This window comes from Hyla sarda, chromosome 5, assembly GCF_029499605.1.
Source record: "Hyla sarda isolate aHylSar1 chromosome 5, aHylSar1.hap1, whole genome shotgun sequence".
Lineage (NCBI taxonomy): Eukaryota > Metazoa > Chordata > Amphibia > Anura > Hylidae > Hyla > Hyla sarda.
In genome coordinates, this window is record NC_079193.1 from 17,166,850 (window position 1) to 17,193,531 (window position 26,682).

The window sequence follows — 26,682 nt, forward strand, 5'->3', positions numbered from 1 at the left end:
CTTGTATATAGGAGCAGTATTATGGTAGTTATATTCTTGTATATAGGAGCAGTATTATGGTAGTTATATTCTTGTATATAGGAGGCAGTATTATAGTAGTTATATTCTTGTATATAGGAGGCAGTATTATAGTAGTTATATTCTTGTATATAGGAGGCAGTATTATAGTAGTTATATTCTTGTATATAGGAGGCAGTATTATAGTAGTTATATTCTTGTATATAGGAGGCAGTATTATAGTAGTTACTGCTCCTATATACAAGAATATAACTACTATAATACTGCCTCCTATATACAAGAATATAACTACTATAATACTGCCTCCTATATACAAGAATATAACTACTATAATACTGCCTCCTATATACAAGAATATAACTACTATAATACTGCCTCCTATATACAAGAATATAACTACTATAATACTGCCTCCTATATACAACAATATATTATGGTAGTTATATTCTTGTATATAGGAGGCAGTATTATAGTAGTTATATTCTTGTATATAGGAGCAGTATTATAGTAGTTATATTCTTGTATATAGGAGCAGTATTATAGTAGATATATTCTTGTATATAGGAGGCAGTATTATAGTAGTTATATTCTTGTATATAGGAGGCAGTTTTATAGTAGTTATATTCTTGTATATAGGAGGCAGTATTATAGTAGTTATATTCTTGTATATAGGAGGCAGTATTATAGTAGTTATATTCTTATATATAGGAGCAGTATTATAGTAGATATATTCTTGTATATAGGAGGCAGTATTATAGTAGTTATATTCTTGTATATAGGAGGCAGTTTTATAGTAGTTATATTCTTGTATATAGGAGGCAGTATTATAGTAGTTATATTCTTGTATATAGGAGGCAGTATTATAGTAGTTATATTCTTATATATAGGAGGCAGTATTATAGAAGTTCTATTATTGTATATAGGAAGCAGTATTATAGTAGTTATATTCTTGTATATAGGAGGCAGTATTATAGTAGTTATATTCTTGTATATAGGAGGCAGTATTATAGTAGTTATATTCTTGTATATAGGAGCAGTATTATAGTAGTTATATTCTTGTATATAGGAGCAATATTATAGTAGTTATATTCTTGTATATAGGAGCAATATTATAGTAGTTATATTTTTGTATATAGGAGGCAGTATTATAGTAGTTATATTCTTGTATATAGGAGCAGTGTTATAGTAGTTATATTCTTGTATATAGGAGGCAGTATTATAGTAGTTATATTCTTGTATATAGGAGGCAGTATTATAGTAGTTACATTCTTGTATATAGAAGCAGTATTATAGTAGTTATATTCTTGTATATAGGAGCAGTATTATAGTAGTAATATTCTTGTATATAGGAGCAGTATTATAGTAGTTATATTCTTGTATATAGGAGCAGTATTATAGTAGTTATATTCTTGTATATAGCAGCAGTATTATAGTAGTTATATTCTTGTATATAGAAGCAGTATTATAGTAGTTATATTCTTGTATATAGGAGCAGTATTATAGTCGCTATATTTTTGTATATAGGGGCAGTATTATAGTAGTTATATTCTTGTACATGAGGGGGCAGTATTATAGTAGTTATATTTTTGTACATGAGGGGGCAGTATTATAGTAGTTATATTCTTGTATATAGGAGCAGTATTATAGTAGGTATATTCTTGTATATAGGGGCAGTATTAAAGTAGTTATATACTTGTACATAGGAAGCAGTATTATAATAGTTATATTCTTGCATATAGGAGCAGTATTATAGTAGTTATATTCTTGTATACAGGAGACAGTATTATAGTAGTTCTAATCTTGCACAGAGGGGCAGTATTACAGTAGTTATATTCTTCTAATATTATGGTAGCATTTGTGTGGTTTAATGACCAGGATCTGAGTAATTTCTGATCCTAGATATAAATAGTGTTAATAGCAGACGTCACCCGTTGTGCATGGTGTTTGCTCAGCTCCATGAGCCGGCTCCATTTTTCCACACAGTACATCTGCTATACATTTTTAGCACATATCGCCAAAGGGTTAAAATTAGTTGGATGATGTAATATATATATAAATGTGACAAATTAACAAAAAGAAACGGAATCGGGTGAGGGGCTAAAACTATTTCAAATCACTGTAAAAAGATAATATATACACACAAAAGCCAAATGCAGAGGTGCTCATCCAATGATCCTCAACATTTTCTATCAGGTTTCCATTCTTATATTACAGGGGGAGGTGAAAAAAGCGAAAAAATTGGAATAAAACAGCAAAATAAAAAATGCAACCATTAAATCACTGCACGACTCTTCACAACCGGACTGAAGTGGGAAAGGTTAGGGCTTCACCCAGCACATCACTTCCCGCGGTTAAAGGCACATCTCTCCCCATAACGGCTGGAGCAGCGCTACTGACTGCTTCTCTCCCCGGACTTAATGTGGCAGCTGACGGATTACGGCATTTTAAGGAAACCACAAAGCGGTAATTTCACCGGCTATCTGGGCGAAAGCAATTCTATGATTCAGGATAACTACTGTGTTTATGAGGATTGGGAAAAGTCAGACGGCAGCCGGCTCGCTTTGTTTAGTGCGTTCGCTTTAGGAAATGTGTTTGATGCGAACAAATCAGAGCCGGAAAAAGATTGATGCAAAGTATATGAGCAGTTAAAGCAAAACAACGGCCATATTTTAAGCTGGACTTCCAGTTATTCGCTGGAAGATTTCCTGTAAAGATGTCCCCCCAGGGTGCAATATTATAACATTATATTTTACTTAATATATAAAGCAGTGCAATATTTTACAGCAGTTTTCTCCTAGTGCTTGTCGGCCTGCTTCACTGAGATACACGGAAAGAGTAAAGAGCGGCACTGGATGGCCACGATCCCCTAGGAAAGCCATGTGGGCATCCTTGTGTGAGTATAGAAGGGCCATCTGCTTGTGTATTATATTAATTCAGAAGAAAGAGAAATATAACTATACACAAAACTGACAATAGACAATGTAAGAGGAAAGTTGAAGGTAGAAGCAAGGACATGTCTCTGAATATTAGGATGAAGGAGGGGGACTAGGTGACGAAAACAGGTACAGAGCTGAAGATCCTGGTAAGTGGACGCTAGGAGAATAACATGAACAGCATCTTTAGAATTGTTGATTGCCGCATGTAAAGTTATAATTGACTTTTTATTAGCAGCTAATGGGTCATAGAGGTCAATGCCAATGAGCTGCAGCAGCATCCCTCCTGCCTTCGCCTCCTGTCCTGCCCTGTATGAGGGATGTAAAGGGACAAAATACTGCCCCTATATACAAGAATTTAACTACTATAATACTGCCCCTATATACAAGAATATAACTACTATAATACTGCCCCTATATACAAGAATATAACTACTATAATATTGCTCCTATATACAGGAATATAACTACTATAATACCGCTCCTATATACAAGAATATAACTACTATAATACTGCCCCTATATACAAGAATATAACTACTATAATACTGCCCCTATATACAAGAATATAACTACTATAATACAGCTCCTATATACAAGAATATAACTACTATAATCCAAGAAAAGAGAAATGAGTGGCACCAGAGACTGGTCTCCCTAAGTAACAATAATAAAGGAACAGTTCATGGAGGTATTATCCTGGAGCTTCAGGTATAAGTAATACCTGGGGGTGCAGGTGAAAATTCAGTAGTCCATAAATATGACTGAGGAGGAGAAAAATAGAGAAACCGCACTCACCCACTGTATAAACTTGAAGATGTAGGTTTATTCAGATCATCGGAGATAGATCTATGAGGTGGAGGACATGGAGGGGAATGAACGCCAGGACTAGTTTTGCGCCGGACAGCGCTTCCTCTGACTGTAGCCCAGTCGGAGGAAGCGCCGTCTGGCGCAAAACTAGTCCTGGCGTTCATTCCCCTCCATGTCCTCCACCTCATGGATCTATCTCCGATGATCTGAATAAACCTACATCTTCAAGTTTATACAGTGGGTGAGTGCGGTTTCTCTATTTTTTTCCTCCTCCTCCGTCATATATAACTACTATAATACTGCTCCTATATACAAGAATATAACTACTATAATACTGCTCCTATATACAAGAATATAACTACTATAATACTGCACCTATATGCAAGAATATAACTACTATAATACTGCTCCTATATACAAGAATATAACTAATATAATACTGCTTCTATGTACAGGAATATAAGTACTATAATACTGCTCCTATATACAAGAATACAACTACTATAATACTTCCCCTATATACAAGAATATAACTACTATAATACTGCTCCTATATACAAGAATATAACTACCATAACACTCTTCCTATCTACAAGAATATAACTACTATAATACTTCCCCTAAATACAAGAATATAACTACTATAATAATTCCCCTATATACAAGAATATAACTACTATAATACTGCTCCTATATACAAGATTATAACTACTATAATACTGCTCCCATATACAAGAATATAACTACTATAATACTGCATCTATATACAAGAATATAACTACTATAATACTGCTCCTATATACATGAAAATAACTACTATAATACTGCTCCTATATACAAGAATATAACTACTATAATACTGCTCCTATATACAAGAATATAACTATTATAATACTGTCTCCTATATACAAGAATATAACTACTATAATACTGCTCCTATATACAAGAATATAACTACTATAATAATGCCTCCTATATACAAGAATATAACTACTATAATACGCCTCCTATATACAAGAATATAACTACTATAATACGCCTCCTATATACAAGAATATAACTACTATAATACGCCTCCTATATACAAGAATATAACTACTATAATACGCCTCCTATATACAAGAATATAACTACTATAATACTGCCCCTATATACAAGAATATAACTACTATAATACTGCTCCTATGTACAAGAATATAACTACTATAATACTGCTCCTATATACAAGAATATAACTACTATAATACTGCTCCTATATACAAGAATATAACTACTATAATACTACCTCCTATATACAAGAATATAACTACTATAATACTGCCCCTATATACAAGAATATAACTACTATAATACTGCTCCTATATACAAGAATATAACTACTATAATACTGCTCCTATATACAAGAATATAACTACTATAATACTGCTCCTATATACAGGGATATAACTACTATAATACTGCTCCTATACACAAGAATATTACTACTATAACAGGAACACCGCTATCCTGATGATGAAAAACGCAGTTTTGTGCAGCACCGGTTCCCTTGTATGCGGAGGCCTGAGGTGCTCCATCACACAAAGCCGTCCATTAGTTGTATGTGATGTGGAGCAGATGTGAGACACAAATGGTTTCTAATTATTAATGAACAATCCAGCCATTACAGAGTAACACTAATCTCATCAATAGATTTCAAAGATGGAAGATCTGACAAAGAAGCTGCCAATGGATACACCATGTATTCCCCACGGTCTTACCAGTAAAGTAATGAATGACCTGGTCAATAAGGCCCTGGGGGGTTAGGGGCTTAAAGAGAACAGAGAACAGAGATCAAGAGAGAAAGTAAATGTAAAAAAATTAGATTGATATACAGCCCAAAACACGATTTTAAGATCAACTATCAATAAGATTAAAGGACATCTATAGTGCAAAATAACTTATACCCTATCCGAAGGATAGCAGATAACTTATAGATCGCGAGGGGTCCGAGTACTGAGGCCCCCCGCGATCTTCGGTACAGGGCCGTGGCAATATACAGGAAAGGGGGCGTTCCGTCCCCGCTTGACGCGGCGGCCGTCACATCGCCTCCATGAATCCCATAGAGATACATGGAGGGGGAGTGTCTGCCGCGGCTTTCTGCTGGGGACGAAACTTCACTTCCGGCAGACTGCCACGGCCCCATCCAGGAGATCCCAGGGGGCCCCATATCTATAACTTATCCCCTATCCTTTGGATAGGGGATAAGTTATTTTGCGCTGGAGTACTCCTTTAACTTTTGTAATACTGCATGTGACAGATAGATAGATAGATAGATAGATATGAGATAGATAGATAGATAGATAGATATGAGATAGATAGATATGAGATAGATAGATAGATATGAGATAGATAGATAGATAGATATGAGATAGATAGATAGATATGAGATAGATATGAGATAGATAGATATGAGGTAGATAGATAGATAGATATGAGATAGATATGAGATAGATAGATATGAGGTAGATAGATATGAGATATATAGATATGAGGTAGATAGATATGAGATAGATAGATAGATATGAGATAGATATGAGATAGATAGATATGAGGTAGATAGATATGAGATAGATAGATAGATATGAGATAGATAGATATGAGATAGATAGATAGATATGAGGTAGATAGATATGAGGTAGATAGATATGAGGTAGATAGATATGAGATAGATAGATATGAGGTAGATAGATATGAGATAGATAGATAGATAGATAGATAGATAGATTTGAGATAGATAGATATGAGAGATAGATATGAGCTAGATAGAGGAGATAAATAGATACGAGATAGATAAATAGATAGATATATAGATATGAGATAGATAAATAGATAGATATGAGATAGATAGATAGATAGATATGAGATAGATAGATATGAGATAGATAGATAGATATGAGATAGATAGATAAGAACAGATAAGGGATATGAAGAGACGATACATCGACAGGCACATAGCTCATCAGGCCCACTGACTTGATTGGACAATGCACATATGTCATATTGTAACTATGTTCTGTACAATTCACAAACAATCTTTGAGTCCCGCAAAACACATTTACATTCGAGAAAAAGGACAGATTATGACTTTCTTCTGCCCTTTTAAGTCAATGGGCCCATTAGCAACATGTCAGGTTGTTGCTAGCCCGATGTAGGCAGAAAATGAGACGTGAACCAAGTTTAAAGGGGTACTCCATAGCTAGACATCTTATCCCCTATCCATAGAATGGGGAATAAGATGACTGATCGCGCAGGTCCCAGCAGACACCTGGTGATCTGAACATTATGTTCGGAGGCTGTGCTTATGATGTCACGCCCCCTCCATTCATGTCTATAGCATGACGTCACGGCCTCCGAACCCAGCGTTCTGAACATAATGTTCAGAACGCCGGGTGTCTGCACAGAGATCACGGTGGGTCAAATCAGTGGGACCCCTGTGATCAGACATCTTATCCCCTATCCTGTGGATAGGGGATAAGATGCCTAGCAATGGAGAACCCCTTTAATGTTGCTGAATTGTTCTACACACCAAACCCCTGTGGAGGTCCGAGGCAAATGGAGGCTGCGATTCCACCTTTGTAGTCTGCCCCAGTCTTCTGTCTAGATGTAACAACAGCTCAGGCATGAAAACTCATAGAGCTGGACTGGATGAACAACAAGGTGAGTTGCTTAAGGGTTCACATACTTTATCCATATTGTGTATTTAAAGGGGTACTCCGTCCCCGGACTTCTTGGATCTCTGTGCAGCACCCGGCATTCTAAACAGTATGTTTAGAATGCTGGGTACCCGCGGCGGGAAAAGTGACGTCACGCCAGGTCCCCTTCATTCATGTCTATGGGAGGGGGCGTCACGTCCCCTCCCATAGACATGAATGGAGGGGGTGTGGTGTGACATTACAAGGGGGCGTGGCATAACAACACGTTTCCCACCAAGAGAACCCAGTGTTCTGAACATACTGTTTAGAAAGCCGGGTGCTGTACAAAGATCCTTTGGAAAGGGGAGAAGATGCCTGTGGGTGGAGTACCTCTTTAACAACCTAGTACAGTGCCCCCCCGACCTACGATGGCCCCGACATACGACAGCATTAACATACAATGCTTTTGTATGTCGGGGCCATCGCATAAACAGCTATCCGGCACCGCAGACTGCTTCAGCTGCCACCGGATAGCCGTTTACGGTGCCACGTGTGGTCCGCTGACGATCACTTACCTGTCCTCGGGGCTCCGGAGCGTCCTCTTCGGGATCCCCCCTGCATGGTCGGCGCTCTCCTTCGTCGTCATCACATGGCTGCACACGCCATCCCGTCATCCAATAGGAGCGCCGTGCGTAGCGACGTGATGGCGGCGACGGAGAGTGAGGATGCCGGGGAAGCAGAGGCCTTGCCGGAGCGTCGGGGACACCCCGGGGACAGCGATGGAGGGCGACATCCAGGGCAGCGGTGACGGTCGGGAGCAGCGGGGACTCGTGAGTACAACCATCAATACCAGTGGTCTTCAACCTGCGGACCTCCAGATGTTGCAAAACTACAACTCACAGCATGCCTGGACAGCCGTTGGCTGTCCGGGAATGCTGGGTGTTGTAGTTTTGCAACATCTGGAGGTCCGCAGGTTGTAGACCACTGTCCTCTACTTTACATTGCACAGATCCCTCAACATACGATGGTTTCAACAAACGATGGTCCATTTGGAACGGATTACCACCGTATGTTGAGGGACCACTGTAATGGCGCCCTGTACTGTGATTCATGGGTTACCTGACGAGGTTTTCGTTGTCTCCGGTGCCTTTACACGATGCACATTCAGTTCTTAGATCTTCAGATTTTAGCTTTTTATGTAACACCATGGGTTGTCTCCTCCTCCTCTCCCTTGACGATCGCTCCTGATACAATCAGATACACAAGAAATACGACATAAGTATACGGAGGGGAGATTTCTACCAGCTCCTTATGTGACCTCGCGTGACCCTGACCTCTGGTTTGTCTTCTTCATACAAGTAGCTTCTCTTCCGCTTCTGTCCTCGGGTTCTCTGAAATGAAAATTCAATTTGATGTAAATAAAAATAATAATAATAATTTTTAGAAAAAAATCTAACGTTACAATACAACATTGTCTGATGAAACGTTTTGATACATTTTTTTTTTAAGACGTCTCCATGTCATCAGTAAGTAGGAACACAAGATATATCCAGAGGTTCATAGCCTGCCCTAAAAAGGTGCACAGGTACAAAGGGCAGCAGGGCCCAGACGTCGAGAAGTTAATCCTAATAAGTCTACTGTGCGGGAGAATCTTAAAATAGTTTTTCTTAACTATGGAAGAAAGAATGGAGGATATATACAAGAAGGGTAAGAACCATTATTGTAAGGGTTACACCTGGTGACAGGTTCCCTTTTATCCCTCTATCCCCAATAACCTTCATATTCCTCTCTCTATTCCCATCTCAATTTTTCGATCTAGTCACCTCTCCGTTCTCTTTCCATCTCTTTAAGGATATGTTCACATGGTGGAGTCCCGATTCCAGGATATGCAAAAAGAAAAGACTTGAATCTGCTTGGAAATGCATGGCCATCTATGAGAGGGAGTATTACCGTGCAGTCCTAGTGCCCGCCATATTAGTCATACGTGCATTTTAAGTGTCAACAAAGGACTAATTCCTCTCTCTATCCTCCATCTCTCTATCCTCCATCTCTCTATAATTCCTCTCTCTATCCTCCATCTCTCTATCCTCCATCTCTCTATAATTCCTCTCTCTATCCTCCATCTCTCTATAATTCCTCTCTCTATCCCCCATCTCTCTATAATTCCTCTCTCTATCCTCCATCTCTCTATAATTCCTCTCTCTATCCTCCATCTCTCTATAATTCCTCTCTCTATCCTCCATCTCTCTATAATTCCTCTCTCTATCCCCCATCTCTGTATAATTCCTCTCTCTATCCCCCATCTCTCTATAATTCCTCTCTCTATCCTCCATCTCTCTATAATTCCTCTCTCTATCCCCCATCTCTCTATAATCCATCTCTCTATCCTCCATCTCTCTATAATTCCTCTCTCTATCCTCCATCTCTCTATAATTCCTCTCTCTATCCTCCATCTCTCTATAATTCCTCTCTCTATCCCCCATCTCTGTATAATTCCTCTCTCTATCCCCCATCTCTCTATAATTCCTCTCTCTATCCTCCATCTCTCTATAATTCCTCTCTCTATCCCCCATCTCTCTATAATTCCTCTCTCTATAATTCCTCTCTCTATCCTCCATCTCTCTATAATTCCTCTCTCTATCCTCCATCTCTCTATAATTCCTCTCTCTATCCCCCATCTCTCTATAATTCCTCTCTCTATAATTCCTCTCTCTATCCTCCATCTCTCTATAATTCCTCTCTCTATCCTCCATCTCTCTATAATTCCTCTCTCTATCCTCCATCTCTCTATAATTCCTCTCTCTATCCCCCATCTCTCTATAATTCCTCTCTCTATCCTCCATCTCTCTATAATTCCTCTCTCTATCCCCCATCTCTCTATAATTCCTCTCTCTATCCCCCATCTCTCTATAATTCCTCTCTCTATCCCCCATCTCTCTATAATTCCTCTCTCTATCCCCCATCTCTCTATAATTCCTCTCTCTATCCCCCATCTCTCTATCCCCCATCTCTCTATCCCCCATCTCTCTATCCTCCATCTCTCTATAATTCCTCTCTCTATCCTCCATCTCTCTATAATTCCTCTCTCTATCCTCCCATCTCTCTATAATTCCTCTCTCTATCCCCCATCTCTCTAATTCCTCTCTCTATCCTCCATCTCTCTATAATTCCTCTCTCTATCCTCCCATCTATCTATAATTCCTCTCTCTATCCCCCATCTCTCTATAATTCCTCTCTCTATCCCCCATCTCTCTATAATTCCTCTCTATCTTCCATCTCTCTATAATTCCTCTCTCTATCCTCCATCTCTCTATAATTCCTCTCTCTATCCTCCATCTCTCTATCCTCCATCTCTCTATAATTCCTCTCTCTAGCCCCCATCGCTCTATAATTCCTCTATCCTCCCATCTCTCTATAATTCCTCTCTCTATCCTCCCATCTCTCTATAATTCCTCTCTCTATCCTCCATCTCTCTATAATTCCTCTCTCTATCCTCCCATCTCTCTATAATTCACCTCTCTATCCCCCATCTATCTATAATTCCTCTCTCTATCCTCCTATCTCTCTATAATTCCTCTCTCTATCCTCCATCTCTCTATAATTCCTTTCTCTATCCTCCATCGCTCTATAATTCCTCTATCCTCCCATCTCTCTATAATTCCTCTCTCTATCCTCCCATCTCTCTATAATTCCTCTCTATCCTCCCATCTCTCTATAATTCATCTCTCTATCCCCCATCTATCTATAATTCCTCTCTCTATCCTCCTATCTCTCTATAATTCCTCTCTCTATCCTCCATCTCTCTATAATTCCTCTCTCTATCCTCCATCTCTCTATAATTCCTCTCTCTATCCTCCATCTCTCTATAATTCATCTCTCTATCCCCCATCTATCTATAATTCCTCTCTCTATCCTCCTATCTCTCTATAATTCCTCTCTCTATCCTCCATCTCTCTATAATTCCTCTCTCTATCCTCCATCTATCTATAATTCCTCTCTCTATCCTCCCATCTCTCTAATTCCTCTCTCTATCCTCCCATCTCTCTATAATTCCTCTCTCTATCCTCCCATCTCTCTATAATTCCTCTCTCTATCCTCCCATCTCTCTATAATTCCTCTCTCTATCCCCCATCTATCTATAATTCCTCTCTCTATCCCCCATCTATCTATAATTCCTCTCTCTATCCCCCATCTCTCTATAATTCCTCTCTCTATCCTCCATCGCTCTATAATTCCTCTCTCTATCCTCCCATCTCTCTATAATTCATCTCTATCCTCCATCTCTCTATCCCCCATCTCTCTATAATTCCTCTCTCTATCCTCCCATCTCTCTATAATTCCTCTCTCTATCCCCCATCTATCTATAATTCATCTCTCTATCCCCCATCTCTCTATAATCCATCTCTCTATCCTCCATCTCTCTATAATTCCTCTCTCTATCCTCCATCTCTCTATAATTCCTCTCTCTATCCTCCATCTCTCTATAATTCCTCTCTCTATCCCCCATCTCTCTATACTTCCTCTCTCTATCCTCCATCTCTCTATAATTCCTCTCTCTATCCCCCATCTCTCTATAATTCCTCTCTCTATCCCCCATCTCTCTATAATTCCTCTCTCTATCCCCCATCTCTCTATACTTCCTCTCTCTATCCCCCATCTCTCTATAATTCCTCTCTCTATCCCCCATCTCTCTATAATTCCTCTCTCTATCCCCCATCTCTCTATAATTCCTCTCTCTATCCCCCATCTCTCTATAATTCCTCTCTCTATCCCCCATCTCACTATCCCCCATCTCTCTATCCTCCATCTCTCTATAATTCCTCTCTCTATAATTTTTCTCTCTATCCTCCCATCTCTCTATAATTCCTCTCTCTATCCTCCATCTCTCTATAATTCCTCTCTCTATCCTCCATCTCTCTATAATTCCTCTCTCTATCCCCCATCTCTCTATACTTCCTCTCTCTATCCTCCATCTCTCTATAATTCCTCTCTCTATCCCCCATCTCTCTATAATTCCTCTCTCTATCCCCCATCTCTCTATAATTCCTCTCTCTATCCCCCATCTCTCTATACTTCCTCTCTCTATCCTCCATCTCTCTATAATTCCTCTCTCTATCCCCCATCTCTCTATAATTCCTCTCTCTATCCCCCATCTCTCTATAATTCCTCTCTCTATCCCCCATCTCTCTATAATTCCTCTCTCTATCCCCCATCTCTCTATAATTCCTCTCTCTATCCCCCATCTCTCTATCCCCCATCTCTCTATCCTCCATCTCTCTATAATTCCTCTCTCTATCCTCCATCTCTCTATAATTCCTCTCTCTATCCCCCATCTCTCTATAATTCCTCTCTCTATCCCCCATCTCTCTATAATTCCTCTCTCTATCCCCCATCTCTCTATAATTCCTCTCTCTATCCCCCATCTCTCTAATTCCTCTCTCTATCCTCCATCTCTCTATAATTCCTCTCTCTATCCTCCCATCTATCTATAATTCCTCTCTCTATCCCCCATCTCTCTATAATTCCTCTCTCTATCCCCCATCTCTCTATAATTCATCTCTCTATCCTCCATCTCTCTATCCCCCATCTCTATAATTCCTCTCTCTATCCTCCATCTCTCTATAATTCCTCTCTCTATCCTCCATCTCTCTATAATTCCTCTCTCTATCCTCCATCTCTCTATAATTCCTCTCTCTATCCTCCATCTCTCTATAATTCCTCTCTCTATCCCCCATCTCTCTATAATTCCTCTCTCTATCCCCCATCTCTCTATACTTCCTCTCTCTATCCCCCATCTCTCTATAATTCCTCTCTCTATCCCCCATCTCTCTATAATTCCTCTCTCTATCCCCCATCTCTCTATAATTCCTCTCTCTATCCCCCATCTCTCTATAATTCCTCTCTCTATCCCCCATCTCTCTATCCCCCATCTCTCTATCCTCCATCTCTCTATCCTCCATCTCTCTATCCTCCATCTCTTTATAATTCCTCTCTCTATCCCCCATCTCTCTATAATTCCTCTCTCTATCCCCCATCTCTCTATAATTCCTCTCTCTATCCCCCATCTCTCTAATTCCTCTCTCTATCCTCCATCTCTCTATAATTCCTCTCTCTATCCTCCCATCTATCTATAATTCCTCTCTCTATCCCCCATCTCTCTATAATTCCTCTCTCTATCCCCCATCTCTCTATAATTCCTCTATCTTCCATCTCTCTATAATTCCTCTCTCTATCCTCCATCTCTCTATAATTCCTCTCTCTATCCTCCATCTCTCTATCCTCCATCTCTCTATAATTCCTCTCTCTAGCCCCCATCGCTCTATAATTCCTCTCTCTATCCTCCCATCTATCTATAATTCCTCTCTCTATCCTCCCATCTCTCTATAATTCCTCTCTCTATCCCCCATCTCTCTATAATTCCTCTCTCTATCCTCCATCTCTCTATAATTCCTCTCTCTATCCTCCCATCTCTCTATAATTCCTCTCTCTATCCTCCCATCTCTCTATAATTCCTCTCTCTATCCCCCATCTATCTATAATTCCTCTCTCTATCTTCCATCTCTCTATCCCCCATCTCTCTATAATTCCTCTCTCTATCCCCCATCTATCTATAATTCCTCTCTCTATCCCCCATCTCTCTATAATTCCTCTCTCTATCCTCCATCGCTCTATAATTCCTCTCTCTATCCTCCCATCTCTCTATAATTCCTCTCTCTATCCCCCATCTCTCTATAATTCATCTCTCTATCCTCCATCTCTCTATCCCCCATCTCTCTATAATTCCTCTCTATATCCTCCCATCTCTCTATAATTCCTCTCTCTATCCCCCATCTATCTATAATTCCTCTCTCTATCCCCCATCTCTCTATAATTCATCTCTCTATCCTCCATCTCTCTATCCCCCATCTCTATAATTCATCTCTCTATCCTCCATCTCTCTATAATTCCTCTCTCTATCCTCCATCTCTCTATAATTCCTCTCTCTATCCTCCATCTCTCTATAATTCCTCTCTCTATCCTCCATCTCTCTATAATTCCTCTCTCTATTCTCCATCTCTCTATACTTCCTCTCTCTATCCTCCATCTCTCTATAATTCCTCTCTCTATCCTCCATCTCTCTTTAATTCCTCTCTCTATCCTCCATCTCTCTATAATTCCTCGCTCTATCCTCCATCTCTCTATAATTCCTCTCTCTATCCTCCATCTCTCTATAATTCCTCTCTCTATCCTCCATCTCTCTATCCCCCATCTCTCTATAATTCCTCTCTCTATCCTCCATCTCTCTATAATTTCTCTCTATCCTCCCATCTCTCTATAATTCCTCTCTCTATCCTCCATCTCTCTAATTCCTCGCTCTATCCTCCATCTCTCTATAATTCCTCTCTCTATCCTCCATCTCTCTATAATTCCTCGCTCTATCCTCCATCTCTCTATAATTCCTCTCTCTATCCTCCATCTCTCTATAATTCCTCTCTCTATCCCCCATCTCTCTATAATTTCTCTCTATCCTCCCATCTCTCTATAATTCCTCGCTCTATCCTCCATCTCTCTATAATTCCTCTATCCTCCCATCTCTCTATAATTCCTCTCTCTATCCTCCATCTCTCTATCCTCCCATCTCTCTATAATTCCTCTCTCTATAATTTTTCTCTCTATCCTCCATCTCTCTATAATTCCTCTCTATCCTCCCATCTCTCTATAATTTCTCTCTATTCTCCCATCTCTATAATTCCTCTCTCTATCCTCCCATCTCTCTATAATTCCTCTCTATATCCTCCCATCTCTCTATAATTCCTCGCTCTATCCTCCATCTCTCTCTAATTCCTCTCTCTATCCTCCATCTCTCTATAATTTCTCTCTATTCTCCCATCTCTCTATAATTCCTCTCTCTATCCTTCAATCTCTCTATAATTCCTCTCTCTATCCTCGATCTCTCTATAATTCCTCTCTATCCTACCTTTTCTCTTCATCCTCCCATCTCTCTCTAATTCCTCTATTTTCATCTCTCTCTCCCCCTTGCTCTCTCTCTTCTCACCTCTATCTATGACTTTACTCTCTTCCTTACTGCTTTGCCTGGTCCCCAGCCATTAATCCCTTTTAACCAAATAAGTGATCTAGACCCAATTGTACACAATAATGTGCCATTCCAACCATTAGTATTCCCCAAAAGGATGAGGGGCACCTAGTAGGTTCTATTATATACCTTTAGAGATGTGCTGAAATACCCACAATTCTGGAAGCCTAACCTGCTGTACAGCAGACTGCCTCTCTATGTTACACTGAATTGTGCTGCCACAAGCCTTTATGATCCACTGTTTCAGTAAGTGAAAACATGGGGAAAAATATAGGACATAAAAATTGAGGAGTTATCCCAACCATTACCAACTGAGAGACAAGATGGCGGGGAGACATTGCAACCATGATAAAGAATGCAAATTTGCCTCCCATTTTTCATCCTATAACATACACGCCCTAGAGCTAATTGTGAAGGCTTCCCGCATCGTACCAGGGCTAGACGCTAATAATTTCATTTATTTTATTTTCGTGACATCTCTTTTAAATACGGCATTTTTACATCCAGTAATTAGAGTCCATAAAAACCAAAGAGGATTGTTGAGGATTAAAAGTTATTACATTTTAAGGCAAAGTTAAAAAATACTGAAATATGTGACGGCGACATAAAAAAAAAATTGCAGCGAATATATGAAGAGAAAGCAGAAAGAGGCTTCAGACTTAATTTAATTACAGCTCAGATTCTCGTGGTCTCGCTATAAATCAGATTCACGACTGGAGTGGAAATGAGATCTGTGTTCATGGCAGAGACCGCTTCCCGCGTAGAGGACGGACGGGTTTCTACGAAAAAAAACTTAATTACTTCTCAGAACTTTATGTTTCAGTCACAAAAAAAACAAAACAGAACTTTCATGCACATGCAGGGAGGAAGAAAAGCTAGCTACTTCCTGTGATGTCACTATTTATATCTACCCAGCATTCCATCTTTATGGAAATCAGTGTTCAACCAACGAGGGTGCCTCCAGCTGTTGCAGAACTACAACTCCCAGCATATCTGGGCAGCCAACTAGAGTTAAAGTTTTGCAACTATTCATATATCTTCAGGGGTGAGTGGTGGACTAACTAATGAGAGATACTGTATATAATGTAAGGGGTGGAGTCATTTATGGGAGATACTATATATATATATATAATGTGGGGGGTGGAGTCACTTATGGGATATACTGTATATATATAATGTGAGGGGTGGACTCACTTATGGGATATACTGTATATATAATGTGAGGGGTGGAGTCATTTATGGGAGATACTATATATATATAATGTGGGGGGTGGAGTCACTTATGGGATATACTGTATATATAATGTGAGGGGTGGACTCACTTATGGGATATACTGTATATATAATGTGAGGGGTGGACTCACTTATGGGATATACTATATATATATAATGTGAGGGGTGGACTCACTTATGGGATATACTGTATATAATGTGAGGGGTGGACTCACTTATGGGAGATACTGTATATATAATGTGAGGGGTGGAGTCACTTATGGGATATACTGTATATATAATGTGAGGGGTGGAATCACTTATGGGATATACTGTATATATAATGTGAGGGGTGGAGTCACTTATGGGATATACTGTATATATAATGTGAGGGGTGGAGTCACTTATGGGATATACTGTATATATAATGTGAGGGGTGGACTCACTTATGGGATATACTGTATATAATGTGAGGGGTGGACTCACTTATGGGATATACTGTATATATAATGTGAGGGGTGGAGTCACTTATGGGATATACTGTATATAATGTGAGGGGTGGACTCACTTATGGGATATACTGTATATAATGTGAGGGGTGGAGTCACTTATGGGATATACTGTATATATAATGTGAGGGGTGGAGTCACTTATGGGAGATACTGTATATATAATGTGAGGGGTGGAGTCACTTATGGGATATACTGTATATAATGTGAGGGGTGGACTCACTTATGGGAGATACTGTATATATAATGTGAGGGGTGGAGTCACTTATGGGATATACTGTATATATAATGTGAGGGGTGGAATCACTTATGGGATATACTGTATATAATGTGAGGGGTGGAGTCACTTATGGGAGATACTGTATATATAATGTGAGGGGTGGAGTCACTAATGGGATATACTGTATATAATGTGAGAGGTGGACTCACTTATGGGATATACTGTATATATAATGTGAGGGGTGGACTCACTTATGGGATATACTGTATATATAATGTGAGGGGTGGACTCACTTATGGGATATACTGTATATAATGTAAGGGGTGGAGTCATTTATGGGAGATACTATATATATAATGTGAGGGGTGGAGTCACTTATGGGATACACTGTATATATAATGTGAGGGGTGGACTCACTTATGGGATATACTATATATATAATGTGAGGGGTGGACTCACTTATGGGAGATACTGTATATATAATGTGAGGGGTGGAGTCACTTATGGGATATACTGTATATATAATGTGAGGGGTGGACTCACTTATGGGATATACTGTATATAATGTGAGGGGTGGACTCACTTATGGGATATACTATATATATATATATATATAATGTGAGGGGTGGAGTCACTTATGGGATATACTGTATATAATGTGAGGGGTGGACTCACTTATGGGATATACTGTATATATAATGTGAGGGGTGGACTCACTTATGGAGATACTGTATATAATGTGAGGGGTGGAGTCACTTATGGGAGATACTGTATATATAATGTGAGGGGTGGACTCACTTATGGGATATACTGTATATATAATGTGAGGGGTGGAATCACTTATGGGATATACTGTATATATAATGTGATGGGTGGAGTCACTTATGGGATATACTGTATATATAATGCGAGGGGTGGAGTCACTTATGGCATATACTGTATATATAATGTGAGGGGTGGAGTCACTTATGGGAGATACTGTATATAATGTGAGGGGTGGAGTCACTTATGGGATATACTGTATATATAATGCGAGGGGTGGAGTCACTTATGGCATATACTGTATATATAATGTGAGGGGTGGAGTGACTTATGGGAGATACTGTATATAATGTGAGGGGTGGAGTCACTTATGGGATATACTGTATATATAATGTGAGGGGTGGAGTCACTTATGGGAGATACTGTATATATAATGTGAGGGGTGGAGTCACTTATGGGATATACTGTATATATAATGTGAGGGGTGGACTCACTTATGGGATATACTGTATATAATGTGAGGGGTGGAGTCACTTATGGGATATGCTGTATATATAATGTGAGGGGTGGAGTCACTTATGGGATATACTGTATATAATGTGAGGGGTGGAGTCACTTATGGGATATACTGTATATATAATGTGAGGGGTGGACTCACTTATGGGATATACTGTATATAATGTGAGGGGTGGAGTCACTTATGGGATATACTGTATATAATGTGAGGGGTGGAGTCACTTCTGGGATATACTGTATATATAATGTGAGGGGTGGACTCACTTATGGTATATAATGTGAGGGGTGGAGTCACTTATGGGATATACTGTATATATAATGTGAGGGGTGGTGTCACTTATGGGAGATACTGTATATAATGTGAGGGGTGGAGTCACTTATGGGATATACTGTATATATAATGTGAGGGGTGGAGTCACTTATGGTATATACTGTATATAATGTGAGGGGTGGAGTCACTTATGGGAGATACTGTATATATAATGTGAGTGGTGGTGTCACTTATGGGAGATACTGTATATATAATGTGAGGGGTGGAGTCACTTATGGGATATACTGTATATATAATGTGAGGGGTGGAGTCACTTATGGGATATACTGTATATATAATGTGAGGGGTGGACTCACTTATGGGATATACTGTATATAATGTGAGGTGTGGACTCACTTATGGGATATACTGTATATAATGTGAGGGGTGGAGTCACTTATGGGATATACTGTATATATAATGTGAGGGGTGGACTCACTTATGGGATATACTGTATATAATGTGAGGGGTGGAGTCACTTATGGGATATACTGTATATATAATGTGAGGGGTGGACTCACTTATGGGATATACTGTATATATAATGTGAGGGGTGGACTCACTTATGGGAGATACTGTATATAATGTGAGGGGTGGAGTCACTTATGGGATATACTGTATATAATGTGAGGGGTGGAGTCACTTATGGGAGATACTGTATATATAATGTGAGGGGTGGAGTCACTTATGGGAGATACTGTATATAATGTGAGGGGTGGAGTCACTTATGGGAGATACTGTATATATAATGTGAGGGGTGGAGTCACTTATGGGATAAACTGTATATATAATGTGAGGGGTGGACTCACTTATGGGATATACTGTATATATAATGTGAGGGGTGGACTCACTTATGGGATAAACTGTATATATAATGTGAGGGGTGGACTCACTTATAGGATATACTGTATATATAATGTGAGGGGTGGACTCACTTATGGGAGATACTGTATATAATGTGAGGGGTGGAGTTACTTATGGGAGATACTGTATATATAATGTGAGGGGTGGACTCACTTATTGGATATACTGTATATATAATGTGAGGGGTGGACTCACTTATGGTATATAATGTGAGGGGTGGAGTCACTTATGGGATATACTGTATATAATGTGAGGGGTGGAGTCACTTATGGGATATACTGTATATATAATGTGAGGGGTGGAGTCACTTATGGGAGATACTGTATATAATGTGAGGGGTGGAGTCACTTATGGCATATACTGTATATATAATGTGAGGGGTAGACTCACTTATGGGATAAACTGTATATAATGTGAGGGGTGGAGTCACTTATGGTATATACTGTATATATAATGTGAGGGGTGGACTCACTTATGGGATATACTGTATATAATGTGAGGGGTGGAGTCACTTATGGGATATACTGTATATAATGTGAGGGGTGGAGTCACTTCTGGGATATACTGTATATATAATGTGAGGGGTGGACTCACTTATGGTATATAATGTGAGGGGTGGAGTCACTTATGGGATATACTGTATATATAATGTGAGGGGTGGACTCACTTATGGGATATACTGTATATAATGTGAGGGGTGGACTCACTTATGGGATATACTGTATATAATGTGAGGGGTGGAGTCACTTATGGGAGATACTGTGTATATATAATGTGAGGGGTGGAGTCACTTATGGGATATACTGTATATAATGTGAGGGGTGGAGTCACTTATGGTATATACTGTATATATAATGTGAGGGGTGGACTCACTTATGGGATATACTGTATATAATGTGAGGGGTGGAGTCACTTATGGGATATACTGTATATAATGTGAGGGGTGGAGTCACTTATGGGATATACTGTATATAATGTGAGGGGTGGAGTCACTTCTGGGATATACTGTATATATAATGTGAGGGGTGGAGTCACTTCTGGTATATACTGTATATATAATGTGAGGGGTGGAGTCACTTATGGGAGATACTGTATATATAATGTGAGGGGTGGACACCCTTATGGGATATACTGTATATATAATGTGAGGGGTGGAGTCACTTATGGGAGACTGTATATATAATGTGAGGGGTGGAGTCACTTATGGGATATACTGTATATATAATGTGAGGGGTGGAGTCACTTATGGGATATACTGTATATATAATGTGAGGGGTGGAGTCACTTATGGGATATACTGTATATATAATGTGAGGGGTGGAGTCACTTATGGGAGATACTGTATATATAATGTGAGGGGTGGAGTCACTTATGGGAGATACTGTATATATAATGTGAGGGGTGGAGTCACTTATGGGATTTACTGTATATAATGTGAGGGGGGGACTCACTTATGGGATATACTGTATATATAATGTGAGGGGGGGACTCACTTATGGGATATACTGTATATATAATGTGAGGGGTGGACTCACTTATGGGAGATACTGTATATATAATGTGAGGGGTGGAGTCACTTATGGGATATACTGTATATAATGTGAGGGGTGGAGTCACTTATGGGATATACTGTATATAATGTGAGGGGTGGAGTCACTTATGGGAGATACTGTATATAATGTGAGGGGTGGAGTCACTTATGGGAGATACTGTATATATAATGTGAGGGGTGGAGTCACTTATGGGAGATACTGTATATATAATGTGAGGGGTGGAGTCACTTATGGGAGATACTGTATATAATGTGAGGGGGGAGTCACTTATGGGAGATACTGTATATATAATGTGAGGGGTGGAGTCACTTATGGGATATACTGTATATAATGTGAGGGGTGGAGTCACTTCTGGGAGATACTGTATATATAATGTGAGGGGTGGACTCACTTATGGGAGATACTGTATATATAATGTGAGGGGTGGACTCACTTATGGGAGATACTGTATATATAATGTGAGGGGTGGAGTCACTTATGGGATATACTGTATATAATGAAAGGGGTGGAGTCACTTATGGGATATACTGTATATATAATGTGAGGGGTGGACTCACTTATGGGATATACTGATAATGTGAGGGGTGGACTCACTTATGGGATATACTGTATATAATGTGAGGGGTGGAATCACTTATGGGATATACTGTATATATAATGTGAGGGGTGGACTCACTTATGGGATATACTGTATATTATGTGAGGGGTGGACTCACTTATGGGATATACTGTATATAATGTGAGGGGTGGAGTCACTTATGGGAGATACTGTGTATATATAATGTGAGGGGTGGAGTCACTTATGGGATATACTGTATATAATGTGAGGGGTGGAGTCACTTATGGTATATACTGTATATATAATGTGAGGGGTGGACTCACTTATGGGATATACTGTATATAATGTGAGGGGTGGAGTCACTTATGGGATTTACTGTATATAATGTGAGGGGTGGAGTCACTTATGGTATATAATGTGAGGGGTGGAGTCACTTATGGGAGATACTGTATATATAATGTGAGGGGTGGAGTCACTTATGGGAGATACTGTATATAATGTGAGGGGTGGAGTCACTTATGGGATATACTGTATATATAATGTGAGGGGTGGAGTCACTTATGGGATATACTGTATATATAATGTGAGGGGTGGAGTCACTTATGGGATATACTGTATATATAATGTGAGGGGTGGAGTCACTTATGGGAGATACTGTATATATAATGTGAGGGGTGGAGTCACTTATGGGAGATACTGTATATATAATGTGAGGGGTGGAGTCACTTATGGGAGATACTGTATATATAATGTGAGGGGTGGAGTCACTTATGGTATATACTGTATATATAATGTGAGGGGTGGAGTCACTTATGGGATATACTGTATATATAATGTGAGGGGTGGAGTCACTTATGGGATATACTGTATATATAATGTGAGGGGTGGAGTCACTTATGGGATATACTGTATATAATGTGAGGGGTGGACTCACTTATGGGAGATACTGTATATATAATGTGAGGGGTGGACTCACTTATGGGATATACTGTATATAATGTGAGGGGTGGACTCACTTATGGGATATACTGTATATAATGTGAGGGGTGGAGTCACTTATGGGAGATACTGTGTATATATAATGTGAGGGGTGGAGTCACTTATGGGATATACTGTATATATAATGTGAGGGGTGAAGTCACTTATGGGATATACTGTATATATTATGTGAGGGGTGGAGTCACTTATGGGATATACTGTATATATAATGTGAGGGGTGGAGTCACTTATGGGATATACTGTATATATAATGTGAGGGGTGGAGTCACTTATGGGATATACTGTATATATAATGTGAGGGGTGGAGTCACTTATGGGATATACTGTATATAATGTGAGGGGTGGACTCACTTATGGGATATACTGTATATAATGTGAGGGGTGGAGTCACTTATGGGATATACTGTATATATAATGTGAGGGGTGGAGTCACTTATGGGATATACTGTATATATAATGTGAGGGGTGGAGTCACTTATGGGATATACTGTATATATAATGTGAGGGGTGGAGTCACTTATGGGATATACTGTATATATAATGTGAGGGGTGGAGTCACTTATGGGATATACTGTATATATAATGTGAGGGGTGGAGTCACTTATGGGATATACTGTATATATAATGTGAGGGGTGGAGTCACTTATGGGATATACTGTATATAATGTGAGGGGTGGAGTCACTTATGGGATATACTGTATATATAATGTGAGGGGTGGAGTCACTTATGGGATATACTGTATATATAATGTGAGGGGTGGAGTCACTTATGGGAGATACTGTATATATAATATGAGGGGTGGACTCACTTATGGGATATACTGTATATATAATGTGAGGGGTGGAATCACTTATGGGACATACTGTATATAATGTGAGGGGTGGAGTCACTTATGGGAGATACTGTATATATAATGTGAGGGGTGGAGTCACTAATGGGATATACTGTATATAATGTGAGAGGTGGACTCACTTATGGGATATACTGTATATATAATGTGAGGGGTGGACTCACTTATGGGATATACTGTATATATAATGTGAGGGGTGGACTCACTTATGGGATATACTGTATATAATGTAAGGGGTGGAGTCATTTATGGGAGATACTATATATATAATGTGAGGGGTGGAGTCACTTATGGGATACACTGTATATATAATGTGAGGGGTGGACTCACTTATGGGATATACTATATATATAATGTGAGGGGTGGACTCACTTATGGGAGATACTGTATATATAATGTGAGGGGTGGAGTCACTTATGGGATATACTGTATATATAATGTGAGGGGTGGACTCACTTATGGGATATACTGTATATAATGTGAGGGGTGGACTCACTTATGGGATATACTATATATATATATATATATAATGTGAGGGGTGGAGTCACTTATGGGATATACTGTATATAATGTGAGGGGTGGACTCACTTATGGGATATACTGTATATATAATGTGAGGGGTGGACTCACTTATGGAGATACTGTATATAATGTGAGGGGTGGAGTCACTTATGGGAGATACTGTATATATAATGTGAGGGGTGGACTCACTTATGGGATATACTGTATATATAATGTGAGGGGTGGAATCACTTATGGGATATACTGTATATATAATGTGATGGGTGGAGTCACTTATGGGATATACTGTATATATAATGCGAGGGGTGGAGTCACTTATGGCATATACTGTATATATAATGTGAGGGGTGGAGTCACTTATGGGAGATACTGTATATAATGTGAGGGGTGGAGTCACTTATGGGATATACTGTATATATAATGCGAGGGGTGGAGTCACTTATGGCATATACTGTATATATAATGTGAGGGGTGGAGTGACTTATGGGAGATACTGTATATAATGTGAGGGGTGGAGTCACTTATGGGATATACTGTATATATAATGTGAGGGGTGGAGTCACTTATGGGAGATACTGTATATATAATGTGAGGGGTGGAGTCACTTATGGGATATACTGTATATATAATGTGAGGGGTGGACTCACTTATGGGATATACTGTATATAATGTGAGGGGTGGAGTCACTTATGGGATATGCTGTATATATAATGTGAGGGGTGGAGTCACTTATGGGATATACTGTATATAATGTGAGGGGTGGAGTCACTTATGGTATATACTGTATATATAATGTGAGGGGTGGACTCACTTATGGGATATACTGTATATAATGTGAGGGGTGGAGTCACTTATGGGATATACTGTATATAATGTGAGGGGTGGAGTCACTTCTGGGATATACTGTATATATAATGTGAGGGGTGGAGTCACTTCTGGTATATACTGTATATATAATGTGAGGGGTGGACTCACTTATGGTATATAATGTGAGGGGTGGAGTCACTTATGGGATATACTGTATATATAATGTGAGGGGTGGTGTCACTTATGGGAGATACTGTATATAATGTGAGGGGTGGAGTCACTTATGGGATATACTGTATATATAATGTGAGGGGTGGAGTCACTTATGGTATATACTGTATATAATGTGAGGGGTGGAGTCACTTATGGGAGATACTGTATATATAATGTGAGTGGTGGTGTCACTTATGGGAGATACTGTATATATAATGTGAGGGGTGGAGTCACTTATGGGATATACTGTATATATAATGTGAGGGGTGGAGTCACTTATGGGATATACTGTATATATAATGTGAGGGGTGGACTCACTTATGGGATATACTGTATATAATGTGAGGTGTGGACTCACTTATGGGATATACTGTATATAATGTGAGGGGTGGAGTCACTTATGGGATATACTGTATATATAATGTGAGGGGTGGACTCACTTATGGGATATACTGTATATAATGTGAGGGGTGGAGTCACTTATGGGATATACTGTATATATAATGTGAGGGGTGGACTCACTTATGGGATATACTGTATATATAATGTGAGGGGTGGACTCACTTATGGGAGATACTGTATATAATGTGAGGGGTGGAGTCACTTATGGGATATACTGTATATAATGTGAGGGGTGGAGTCACTTATGGGAGATACTGTATATATAATGTGAGGGGTGGAGTCACTTATGGGAGATACTGTATATAATGTGAGGGGTGGAGTCACTTATGGGAGATACTGTATATATAATGTGAGGGGTGGAGTCACTTATGGGATAAACTGTATATATAATGTGAGGGGTGGACTCACTTATGGGATATACTGTATATATAATGTGAGGGGTGGACTCACTTATGGGATAAACTGTATATATAATGTGAGGGGTGGACTCACTTATAGGATATACTGTATATATAATGTGAGGGGTGGACTCACTTATGGGAGATACTGTATATAATGTGAGGGGTGGAGTTACTTATGGGAGATACTGTATATATAATGTGAGGGGTGGACTCACTTATTGGATATACTGTATATATAATGTGAGGGGTGGACTCACTTATGGTATATAATGTGAGGGGTGGAGTCACTTATGGGATATACTGTATATAATGTGAGGGGTGGAGTCACTTATGGGATATACTGTATATATAATGTGAGGGGTGGAGTCACTTATGGGAGATACTGTATATAATGTGAGGGGTGGAGTCACTTATGGCATATACTGTATATATAATGTGAGGGGTAGACTCACTTATGGGATAAACTGTATATAATG

The 26,682-nt window shown here is 39.3% G+C and overlaps 1 protein-coding gene across 1 annotated transcript in view; it reads right to left on the reverse strand.

Moving 5' to 3' along the window:
• Window positions 1–26,682, reverse strand: part of PHF14 (PHD finger protein 14) — a 171,969-nt gene that overhangs the window by 50,472 nt on the left and 94,815 nt on the right. The window contains exons 15-16 of the mRNA XM_056522951.1: window positions 8,767–8,823; window positions 8,552–8,676 (exon numbers count right to left, since the gene is read on the reverse strand). Coding sequence (XP_056378926.1) covers window positions 8,552–8,676; window positions 8,767–8,823 — 182 coding nt within the window. The remainder of the gene's footprint in view (window positions 1–8,551; window positions 8,677–8,766; window positions 8,824–26,682) is intronic.